Source organism: Mesoplodon densirostris, chromosome 2, assembly GCF_025265405.1.
Source record: "Mesoplodon densirostris isolate mMesDen1 chromosome 2, mMesDen1 primary haplotype, whole genome shotgun sequence".
NCBI lineage: Eukaryota > Metazoa > Chordata > Mammalia > Artiodactyla > Ziphiidae > Mesoplodon > Mesoplodon densirostris.
This window is the reverse complement of record NC_082662.1, coordinates 7,761,474-7,774,153: the sequence shown is the minus strand read 5'-3', so window position 1 is coordinate 7,774,153 and position 12,680 is coordinate 7,761,474. Positions and strand designations below refer to the sequence as shown.

Here is a 12,680-nt window from a genome sequence, read left to right as displayed (position 1 = left end):
ATGTCTGTCGAGCACAGAGATTTAGATAACCCTGCTCACATTTAGCAGAACCATCTGGAAAACTTAAGGGAGGCTGAGACCAAGCAAACAGTCAACAAGAACCCAGCCGTGAAAGTTTTTAAGTGGCCACTCTACCTGTGATTTGCAAGAGAGCAAGCTGTGACATTAGGGGCCCAATACTCACTTGAACTCCTCCATAAAGGTGCCATGGTGAGCTATATTTTGCCAAAGGCTTTTAAAAATGGTGCTAATATGATAGCGAATGGTGAACTTGTCATAGAACTCGCTGGTGGCTCCGGTATGCTCAACATCTAAAGAAGAAAGACAAGGGACTGAAGCACATGTACTTTCTTCCCTTTCTAAAAGCAGTTATTGCTGCTACAATGTCATTGAATGAATAATACAAATCTGCAAAATCAGAGATGTGATAAAATTTTGTCTGTATCTCACATGGAGGGCAGAAGAGAAATTACGAGGTGGTTTTGAAGACAAAAGTTTCACAACGAAGGTCTGGCAACGACACAATAACAAAAGGAACCGGGCTGGGAAAATAGCTTGGCAACACCCATGACCAGAATCTGAATTCTCATAACTCCCCCAATTTTCTTACTAATTTATAGAAATTCCATAGAACTTTAAATGGGTATCCCTGATCAGGAAAAAAATTGGGTTAAGTTTTATTAAGGGCCACATACCTACTAAATGTGACTATTATTTTAACTACTTTTGTATAATTGATGTTTTAAAAGTAGAGAAAAGCATAGTAAATCTCTGTACTCATCATTCATTTACCAATTACCATCATCCATGTATCTTTTTACATGGAACAAAGATCAAACTTAGTTATCCAAAAGACAAACAGCTTAAGCATGAGAAGTGCCTGAATTCATGACAAATCTTAAAAAGAGGGAAAACTGTCAGGTAAAGACAGTACGACTCAAGGAAAAGATAAAAGGCACCCTATAAATGCTGGTGGGGATGAACAGACAGTTTGACAAAATGTATCACAAGCCACCAGTATGCCCATCTTTCTGACCCACCAATTCTATTCAAGAAAACACATGTTCAAAGACTGATCTCCAAGGATACTCATTAAAGTACTATTTATATGAAAAAAATATAAATAATCCAAGTGCCCAACAGAGAACACAAAAAGGTATTTGTGATATATTAAGTGAAAACCACAGGCTACCAAACAAAATATACAGTTTGGGTCCAATCATATTAACAAATACAAACACACACACACACATGATATACAAATTGACTGGAAAGATACAGAGCAAAATGTTAACAGATTCTCTCTGAGTGCAGAGATTATCAATGATTTTTATTTTCTTTTTGCTATTTTCTATATTTGCCAATGAACAGTTTCTTGGGATTAAAAAGGAAAACAGTTATTTAAAGATAAAAGGAATAAGCTAAGACCTATGGTACAAAGATCTAAAAGCACTTACGTATATTCATTAGGTCAACCTTTCTTTAAGCTGAACTAAGTGTCATTTTATTAACTGTATAAAAGTGTGAACTAAAGCGTGGAGGGCTGATTTAGCAGAGTCCACAGGAGAACACCGGGGGCTGACAAAGAGCCTCGTCGATGCTCTAAATGGCTCATAACACCTGTACTGTATCCTGAACATAGCAGAGGCTGAGTAATGACCATTAACTCACTACCCATCAATGTACATCTCTCCCAACAATAAAAAAAAATTCATTCCTAATGTTCCCTCAAAATTGCATCAGCCCAAGTTCTAATTCTCAAGTCCTAGTTCTAAGAGGCCTGCAATGAACTATCCCTGGTAGCTGCTCCCCCGTCATGAGTCTTCTTGCTTGATTCACTAGGCTGCCTGGGCCTCAGGGCCTTTACACTTGCTGCCCTCACTGCCTGCACACTGTGGCTGAGATCTGCTTATGGTTCCCTCTTGCGTCTCATTTTCAACATTACTCCAAAGTCATCTCCTCAGAGACCTCCCCTGACTATGCTTCTTAAAGCAGCACCAGGCCTTCCTCTCACACTCACTCTCTGGAATTACCTCATTTATGGGTTCAGTGTCTGTCTCCCAGCTAGGGTGCCTGACTGGTGATGGCGGGGATTTGGGGTCCTCACCGCTAGGCCCTGGCAGCAACACCAAAGCTGACCCGCAGTAGGAGCTCCATACGTATTTGTTGAATTAGTGATCAAATCTACTTGGGCTAACGCTGGCTTTGCTGATTCAGATCAGCGTGGGGAAGAGAACAGTCTCGGTTATCAGTGTTCTTCCTGGTTCTGAGAAGCCAAGTTTTGAGAGCTGGTCCTTAAGGCACTGACTGCTGTGGTACAAATAAAATACTCTTATTTTTGAAACTCAGTTTTATTTTTGGAACAAACATTTGATCTTAAGTATTGTCTAAGCTAGAATACTCTCTCTGGGGTGCAAAAGAGGAGCCTGTTCCAGAGATCAATCTCTAATTCATGTCTGAGAGTCAGCCGTGCTCAGGAGCCAGGACCTCAGTCAGCAGGACTTAACATGGATTTGATGGACACATGGGGAGTGCCCACCACGCCCGTGGCAGGGCTCCCTTGGCGCAGGGCCCGCGGTAACTGGAGGAGCACCTGTGCCAATGCCCAGCTGCTGAGGCCGCTGCCACTCACTGGCTGTTTCCCTTCAGCAAGCTTCTTGACCTTTCTAAGCTGCAGTTTCCTCATTCGTAAAATGGAGATATTTATAGCATCCATCTTGAGGACTGTTGTGTGGATTAAGTGAAAGGATTAGTAAATGTTCAATAAGCAGTGGCTATTATTAGCATGGGTATCATCTAATACCCATGGACCACCACAGACGCGGTCCAGGGCCAGAGGGCACACTGCTTGGTGGCAAGAGGGAAAGGAGAAACAACACCCGCCCACCAGCTCCTGGAACCTTACCGGTGGGGGGCCCCCCAGGCCCAGCACTGGTCTCACGGGCAAGAGGCCCAGCCCTGTTCTTTACCCCAAAGCCACAGTGACAGGCCCAGGGCACTATCTGAGTACAAAATGCACTTAACTAAATTTTTTTTTTTAATACCAACAATGCATGTTTACTGTAGAATAATTAAGATGTTCAGATAATTTTTTAAAAAAAACAACACCAAGCTACCCACATTTCTACCATTCATAAATAACCAATTCACTGTTAATATTTTGGCATATATTCTCCCATACTTTCTCTGTAATATATATATATGTGTACCAAATCGTGGTCATACTTGACATATTGTTCCATTACATGGCATTTTCTTTACTTTTTATTACTTAACCACGTACTGTAATTAACACACTACTTTTCATGGTTCACATAGACCCACCGTATGGATAAACTATAATTTACTTAACTGACCCACAATTGGCAGGAATTTAGGTTGTTTTTAATACTCTCACTGTACCGCATTATAAATACTAACACAGTGAATGCTGTTATAAACATTTACAGACATTTATATTTATTCCCACAGAATCGATTACTATGAATGAAGTTTACATGTAAGAGGGTTTACTCATTATTTAGCTGCTGTCTCTCAGCCCCAAATCCACCCCACCCTTTCTTTTGTTTTAAAAGACATTTATTTATGTATTTCTTTGGTCATGCCGGGTCTGGTCTAGTTGCGGCACTGGGCTCCTTAGTTGCGGCATGTAACTCTTAGGTGCGGTGTGCACGTGGGATCTAGCTCCCTGACCAGGGATCGAACCCGGGCCCTTGCATTGGGAGGACGGAGTCTTAACCAATGGGCCACCAGGGAGGTCCCCCCAAATCCACCCTTTATACTTGGCTTTGTGATACTGACGCTGGGACTCTTAAGTTTCCCTTTGCCAGCTGGCCCCGTTAGGCTCGCCAACAAGGAGCGCTGCAGGGGAGCTGGAAAACTGAAGAAGGGACTTGGACCTCTGCTGGCTTGCTGCTCCCATCATGGACTCTCCAGCCCAGCAGCAGCAGCTGGCCTGTTTCCAGCTTTGTTCCACACTCCCAGGACCAGGAATCCCACATGCCCTCAGAGACGCCAGCACCAGCTGGCCAGCATGCTTCCTCAGGCCTGGGTCTCAGTTCTGCCTAAGCACTGATTTGAGGCACTAGAATCTCATAACCCCAGCCTTTTCCCTCGGTTCCCCCAGCCCTAGGGACAGATGATGGCTGCTCCCTGCACTGACAATCTGTACTACCCCAGGGTTCCTTATTTGCCTTTTCTGTCTTCCACTACCTATTTCACCAGTTCCTTATGTTAAATTCTCTCTCTTAAACTAACTGGCAGGTCATCCTAACTGGGCCTTGACTGATATGGAAGATAGAAGGCTTTGGTGCGGACTGCCAATTTGCCTTCCAGAAAGGCTTTACCAACTTACATTCTCAGAGAGTTTCATAGCACTAATTCTACACACGAGCTACAGAGGAGATGAAACAGACTTCTGCAGGTTCGTTTATTTCCCTACAACCATATTAGCACTAGGTATTCCCATCTTAAAAATAAATTTGATAGGTGAAAAGAGGTACCTCATCACTATTTTAAGAAATGCAGAATTACCCTCAATTCAGGTAAGCCTGACAGGTGCAAGGGACCATACAAGGTCCCGTCCTGTGCACGGGTGATGCACCGCTTGTACCTGAATGGCCCGTGGTCCTCTCCTACCAGGGCTGAGAGGTAAGAGGAGGACAGGAGAGCCAAGTGGGGGCCTTTTATGCAGACGTGTTCTCTGCTGTTGCCAAGGTGAGCATGTTAACACAAGTTCAGGAGCCCTGCATACTTGTTTAGGTTTAAGAGGATACAGGCAGGCTTGGGGAAGGAGAGAAACTCCCAGTAGGTGACATAAGATAATAGTGACAAAGGGGAAAGGAGGTAGACAGGTTCTTGAGCCTCAGAAGCACACAGAGAGAGATGTCAGCACCAGTCCAAAATAAGCAGGAGCAGGTCTTGGTCTACAGGGAAGGGGTGGTTGTCACTGAACACAAAGGAATCCTCAAACCGCTGCCGCCGCCGTGAACAATAATGGACTGTGCTCCGGGAGGCTGGTGTTTCTTCTAAGAGCATGGCGAGTACATTCTGCTAAATGGGTACCCAGAACGTCCTAGGTTCAATAGAAGATAAAAAGACAGACAGGGGCTTCCCTGATGGCGCAGTGGTTAAGACTCCACCTGCCAGTGCAGGGGACACAGGTTCGAGCCCTGGTCCGGGAAGATCCCACATGTCGTGGAACAACTAAGCCCACGTGCCACAACTATTGAGCCTGCACGATCCACAACTACTGAGCCCACAAGCCACAACTACTGAGCCCGCATGCCACAACTACTGAAGTCCGTGCGCCTAGAACCCGTGCTCCGCAACAAGAGAAGCCACCGCAATGAGAAGCCCACGCACCACAACGAAGAGTAGCCCCCGCTCGCCGCAGCTAGAGAAAGCCTGCGCGCAGCAACAAACACCCAACACAGCCAAAAATAAATAAATAAATAAATAAATAAATAAAAAGAAGACAGACAACACACTTCCTTTCCTGAGAAATATACAAACTGGAGGGAAAATGTTCTATTTGTACAATCCCGTGCCTTTGGTAGAGAACAGGTGAATGCATCCCCTAAGTAACAGGCTTTATGAAAACACATTTGCAGTTCAAAAGCCAAATTAAAAATGAAAATTTGGAATACAATTCAACCAGAAGAGGAAGACCTCCTTGCAGAGTGTCTGATACATTCTCAGTCTTGTTCACCATTGTCACCTAGCACCTAGAACAGTGCCTGGCAAATAGTAGGCATTGGACGAATGTACAGAATTAGTCAATGAGTGAAGCCTCTCAGAGATCCTGATTCCATTGGTTTGAGTGGGATCTCCAAGAATAAGCATTTTCAACAAGCTCCTCGTTTTACCCAGTTTTGAAACTCTGGGTTACAGGACACTGTTGCAAAACTAATGTTGTAAGTTAAAAGCTACAATGACCCAGGTAGTTTCAGATAAAAACACCAACTTGATCTCAGTGTTACCCATCTGACTTTCAATGGATCTCACTGAATCATCAGGGACTCGTATATAGAGTGGTCAGTGTAATATTTCCACAACTCAGGGGAAAAATAACCAACAGTTTATGCTCTGCTGGCAGTGTATTAGTGGGCCATACTTATAAGCCGATGTCAGAATATTAGGTAACAGGTTTAGAACAACTTCAACCACTGGCTTTAGACGACCTTGCCCACCTGTACACATCAGGAACCTACCTGTATAAAACTTCATCAGGGAAGGGACCAACAGCTTGGTGGAGAGAGGATGATTCTCAATCATTTCAAAAAACTTCTGGGTCCGTGGCTGAACAGCAGGGTTAGTCATAAACATGACTTCTACGAGTTTGGCCACCAGATATGGATTTCGGATGTAGTTCTGGTTACACAACATCACAACAAGGAACATCACAATATCCTGAGTACAGGGCTCATAAAGCACCTGAGGAGAGTATCTGAAGAAAGGTGAGAGGAACAGGTAGTAAAGCTCTGAGAAAACACGGGTGGATGCTGGTGTCATTAGGCAAGGAAGGGGACGAATAGGTCTAGGAGCCAGGACACGGAATTCCCTTTAACTTGCTGAGTTTAAGGTGACTATTCCCAATACAACTAGGTAGATTTAAAACCCATTGCGTCTATTGGCCATAGCACGTTATATTAACTTATGTTTTAGATAATAAACCAAAGGTGTGATTAAATCGTAGGTGAATTTTACAAATGATCTTCACGACCAAAAAGACTTTAAAAAATATGTTGATGGAGTTGTTTTCATTTTTTCAAAGTTCAAATATTGGTTATAAACTCAACCTATTTCTTTGTAAGCATTCTTTAATTTTACAATAGAGAAAAAATTTGGTACAAAATATAGAGGTGGGTATTTCTGGCTTTTGAATGTTCACTCAGATATATATAAACGGTTTTCTCCTTGTTTCTCAGACATACAATTCGACTCACTTTTCACAGAGCACATTATTACCAGCACTGTTAATCCTCCTCTGTCTTGAGTTATTATTGGAATTGGCTGGATGCCACAGCCGGATTTATTTTTCCAGTCTCCAGGCAGCATTCGGTTAAAGCAGTGGCATTTAAGATGGAGGTTCATAATATAATGTACATGTTAAATATAAACACATATTAGAACTCTGTAATATGTGAATGGGACTTACTGTACAATAAAAAATAAAAATTCAGCAACATCTTCTACATAAAACTCAGGTAATGCTGCGAATACCTTGGGGACATCTGAACTTAAAGGCAGTGTGACACTGTCAAAGAGAAAAAGTACAGGTTACAAAATGAAATCATGACACATCAAACTACAAGGAATATCATACTACCATTACAAGTAAGTGTTTCATTTGGAAAAAGCTCTCATTCTATATAACAGAACTATGTAAAAAGTGCACAGGCAAAGAAACTACAACCAGAAATGAACAGGGAATAATGAAGACAGGGATAGGCTAGGGTGGACGTGAAACATTTTTGTTTTTCCTTTTCTTGATTTCTTGATTTTTATTTACTGCATTAAGATTAATGCAATAAATGTGAAGGAAATAAAAGGGTCATGTTTGGTCATTTTATGGAACTCAAACTGTTTGAGTCAACAGAGCTACACATGTACTTTAAATACTATTGGGTTGGCCAAAAAGTGCCTTCGGTTTTTAAGTAAAAATAAAAGACACATTTTTCATTTTCACCAAGAACTTGATTGAACGCTGTCTTCACCCTTTTGATCCACTACCTTCTGCCATTTTTCAGGCAACTTCGTAATTCCATCTTCCCAAAACTTTTTATGTTTTTGAGCAAAGAACTGTTCCAGGTGCCTTTTACAGTCTTCCAGGGAATTGAAATTTTTTCCATTAAGAGAATTTTGTAAAGACCGAAATAAATTCAAATCCAAAGGTGCAATGTCTGGTGAATACGGCAGATGAATTAGAACTTCCCAGCCAAGCTGTAACAGTTTTTGCCTGGTCATCAAAGAAACATGCAGTCTTGCGTTATCCTGATGGAAGATTATGCGTTTTCTGTTGACTAATTCCGCACGTTTTTTGTTGAGTGCTGCTTTCAGTTGATCTAACTGGGAGCAGTACTTGTTGGAATTAATCGTTTGGTTTTCCAGAAGGAGCTCATGATAGAGGACTCCCTTCCAGTCCCACCACATACACAACATCACCTTCTTTGGATGAAGACCAGCCTTTGGTGTGGTCGGTGGTGGTCCATTTCGTTGGCCCCACGATTTCTTCCATTCCACATTACTGCACAGTATCCACTTTTCATTGCCCATCACAATTTGTTTTAAAAACAGAACATTTTCATTACATTTAAGTAGAGAATGGCATTCGGAAATACAGTCAAGAAGGTTTTTTTTGCTTAAACTTATGTGGAATCCAAACATCAAAGCAATTAACATAACCAAGTTGGTGCAAATGATTTCCAACTCTTGATTTGGATATTTTGAGTATGCGGCTATCTCCCACATGGTATAACATTAATTGTTCTCAGTTAATGTCTTGATTTGATCTCTATCAACTTCAACTGGTCTATCCGACCGTGGAGTGTCATCCAGTGAGAAATCTCCAGCACGAAACTTCGCAAACCACTTCTGACAACATTCGATCAGTCGCAGCACCTTCTCCATACACTGCACAAATCTTTTTCTGCGTTTCAGCTGCATTTTTACCTTTCTTGAAATAATAGAGCATAATATGCTGAAAATCTGACTTTTTCCTTCCATCTTCAATATTAAAATGGCTACACAAAAATTCACCATTTTTGATTTTTTTTTAAATGCACACTGATATGACAGCTGTCACATACAACCTAACAAAATTGTTTCGAATGAAGTTAAAGACAACTAAGTGCTACTAGAGCCATCTTACGGAAAAAACTGAATGAACCTTTTGGCCAACCCAATCTTTTCCACTCCTGCAGGGGGCTTGGGCCAACCTCAACAACGTTGGTGATCCTGAGATTTCATAATAACCATAAAATAATAATAAATAAAACAAAAATGGCTGCCTGGAGGAGCTGTCCAGGTGATGATAAAGAGATCAAGAATGTTCTCAGCTCATTCTCTGAACTCGCTAGGGATTTGCCTGGACCCAGTGTCTAGGGGGACCTAATATCCTGTTAACTCCAGCGTTTAGCTTCCAATTTCCTTTTCTATCAATCAAAGATTTTATAGCCAATTTTCCAAGAATATAAAATGGGAAACAGTCTCTTCAGCAAGTGGTGCTGGGAAAGCTGGAGAGCTGCATGTAAATCAATGAAATTAGAACACACCCTCACTCCACGAACAAAAATAAACTCAAAATGTCTTAAAGACCTAAACATAAGACATGACACCATAAAATCCTAGAAGAGAGCATAGGCAAAGCATTCTCTGATATAAATCATACCAATGTTTTCTTAGGTCAGTCTCCCAAGGCAATAGAAATAAAAACAAAAATAAACAAATGGGACCTAATCAAATTTACAAGCTTTTGCACAGCAAAGGAAACCATAAAAAAAAAACAAATGAAGAGACAACCTATGGAATGGGAGAAAAGTATCTGCAAATGATGTGACAGGCAAGGGCTTAATCTCCAAAATATACAAACTCATACAACTCAACAGCAAAAAATATCAAAAAACACAATTGAAAAATGGGCAAAAGACCTTAATAGACACTTCTCCAAAGAAGACATACAGATGGCCAGTATGCACATGAAAAGATGTTCATCATTGCTAATTATTAGAGAAATGCAAATCAAAACTACAATGAGGTACCACCTCACAAAGGTCAGAATGGCCATCATTAAAAAGTCTACAAATAACAAATGCTGGAGAGTGTATAAAGAAAAGGGAACCCTCCGACGCTGTTGGTGGGAATGTAAGTTGGTGCAGCCACTGTGGAGAACAGTATGAAGATTCCTCAAAAAACTAAAAACAGAATCACCATATGAGCCAGCAATCCCACCCCTGGGCATACATCTGGACAAAACTGTAAGTCAAAAAGATACATGCACCCCTATGTTCACAGCAGCACTATTCACAGTAGCCAAGTCATGGAAAAAACCTAAATGTTCATTGACAGATGAATGGATAAAGAAGATGTGGTACATATATATACAATGGAATACTACTTAGCCATAAAAAGGAACGAAATAATGCCATTTGCAGCAACATGCATGCAACTAGAGATTATCATGCTAAGTGAAGGAAGTCAGAAAGAGAAAGACAAATACCATATGGTATCACTCATATGTGGAATCTAAAATATGGCACAAATGAACCTATCTACAAAACAGAAACAGACTCACTGGCATAGAGAACAGACTTGTGGTTGCCAAGGGGGAGGGGGGTGGGGGAAGGAAGGATTGGGAGTGTAGGATTAGCAGATGTAAACTATTATATATAGGATGGATAAACAACAAGGTCCTACTGTATAAACACAGGGAACTATATTCACTATCCTGTGATAAACCATAATGGAAAAGAATATTAAAAAAGAAAAGAATGTCTATATATGAGTAACTGAGTCACTTTGCTGTACAGCAGAGACTGGCACAACACTGTAAATCAACTCTACTTCAATTTAAAAAAATAAATAAAAGCGAGGCTTCCCTGGTGGCGCAGTGGATAAGAATCTGCCTGCCAATGCAGGGGACACAGGTTCAAGCCCTGGTCCAGGAAGATCCCACATGCCACAGAGCAACAAGTCCGTGTGCCACAACTACTGAGCCTGCGCTCTACAGCCTGTGAGCCACAACTACTGAGCCCACATGCCACAACTACTGAAACCCGCGTGCCTAGAGCCCGTGTTCCGCAACAAGAGAAGCCACTTCAATGAGAAGCCCGTGCATTGCAACGAAGAGTAGCCCCCTCTCGTGGCAACTAGAAAAAGCCTGCAGAGAGCAACGAAGACCCAACGCAGCCAAAATTAAATAACTAAGTAACTAACTAAATAAATAAAAGCAAAAAAAAAAAAAAAAAAAAAAACCAAACAAACCCAGAACAACGACAAAAAAAAAAAAACCCTGAAGATTTTATAGCCAATTTTCAAAAAGCACTATGTCAAAATTAATTTAATAGGTGTTGACAGTCCCTTATTACTGTAACTAATTCCAAGGAAAATATTTACTTACTTAATTTTTTTTTCCCCAGGCCGCGCCATGCGGCACGTGGGGATCTTAGTTTCCCAACCAGGGGTCGAACCCACACCCCCTGCATTGGGAGTGTGGAGTCTTAACCACTGGACTGCCAGGGAAAGTCCCCGAAAATATTTATTAATATTACTCCTTTCTATATAAGTACAACCTGGAAATGAATTCTTAATAACGTTAAGGGTCTTTTTTAGGTATCGGCTTTGAAGAACGATACAGACAACTCAGCGTGGGGAGTGGAGCCGGGTGAAGAGGACAGAGCGCACTCACTCGGGATAGGCGGGGTCCAGGATGCGGAGCAGCAGCTGAATGAGAAGGCCGTAAAAATTCAGACATCTTCTCAGGAAGCTCTCGTCAAGTAAACCAGCATCAGCACAGGCCTTGCATCGGACCAGTTTCTGCGGAAGCAGGTATGTCCCCGCCCATAGATTAGTTGGTGGCTAAGTGCCTGCAGCGTGATTGGGCAGGGAATGGGCAAGGAGATGGGACACCTCGGCTCTAGGGCATCAGGAGCTTCATTGCTAACTGCCTGTAAGATGCTGGTCATGTCTCAAGAGCTTTCTCTTTCTCTGTTCTAAGAGAAAGAAAAGGCATGCCATGCAAATCACTGGGCACAGAACCTAGCACACAGTCAATGCTGAAAAAGGTTAGGTCGTCACTGCCATATTCAAATAACCTGATGGGGGAGGCCCTTCGGAAGTCAGGGATGGTTACTGAGAAGAGCCAGACAAATCCGCATCTCGGTTCCAGGTCAGCACTGAAAAGCTGCTCCTGGGCAAAATGCTTGTCCACCAAGGGTATAATACCCCCCTCAGGGTATCGCTGTGAGTTTAAACACACACGTGAGCACACACTGCATATAAATAGTTTATAGGCTTCTTGAAACCTATCTCTGGAGTGCTTAGGGGGTCTATAGACCCCAGAAAAGAGCCCCCAGCTTTTTTGGCATCTCCAAGAGGTCTACTGTATAGATAAATAAAACTGAAATCTTAACTTGTACCAGAAATCTAAGACAGGTAAAATGTCTACACATCATCCTACTAATCAACAAAAAACACGATCAGCTAACATTCAGCTTTGTAATTTGAACATAAAAATGCATAAATGAAAAATGCATAAATTTGCTGTCTGTGCTTCCCTTGTACCACCTTAGCTAGCATTTGTTTCCAGCTATGTCTCATAAGCAGAAATCTTCCCGTCTGCAGTTAGGTTCTATGCGATGGATCATTTTCAATTAAACGAAGAACGAGGGGCAAAGGAAAGGGATCTTTCCACTACCACAAATCCACTTTGTCAAACATCAAGAAAATGCATGGCTGGACAAACTGGAGTCGTGTGTGTTTTGAGGTGCGGGGGTGAGGGTTAGCAGATGGGGAGGATCCTGCACAAGGCAAGGAAAGGGAGGTGATGTTCCACTGAGGATGATAAAATCCATTAAGAATTCATATTGTCATTGGCACAGGCATAGGCACTTTCTGTCCTGAGATTTAAACATACATAGAAACTATCCACAAGTTTTTAAATGTACCATTTTTATCTTGGG

General features: G+C 41.9%; 1 protein-coding gene across 3 annotated transcripts in view; it reads right to left on the bottom strand.

Annotated features, from left to right (window-relative positions):
• Window positions 1-12,680, bottom strand: part of UBE4B (ubiquitination factor E4B) — a 116,008-nt gene that overhangs the window by 19,422 nt on the left and 83,906 nt on the right. For all 3 annotated transcript variants that reach the window (XM_060088942.1, XM_060088943.1, XM_060088941.1), the window contains 4 exons: window positions 11,408-11,535; window positions 7,160-7,258; window positions 6,213-6,448; window positions 185-311 (listed from right to left, as the gene is read on the bottom strand). In XM_060088942.1, coding sequence (XP_059944925.1) covers window positions 185-311; window positions 6,213-6,448; window positions 7,160-7,258; window positions 11,408-11,535 — 590 coding nt within the window. The remainder of the gene's footprint in view (window positions 1-184; window positions 312-6,212; window positions 6,449-7,159; window positions 7,259-11,407; window positions 11,536-12,680) is intronic.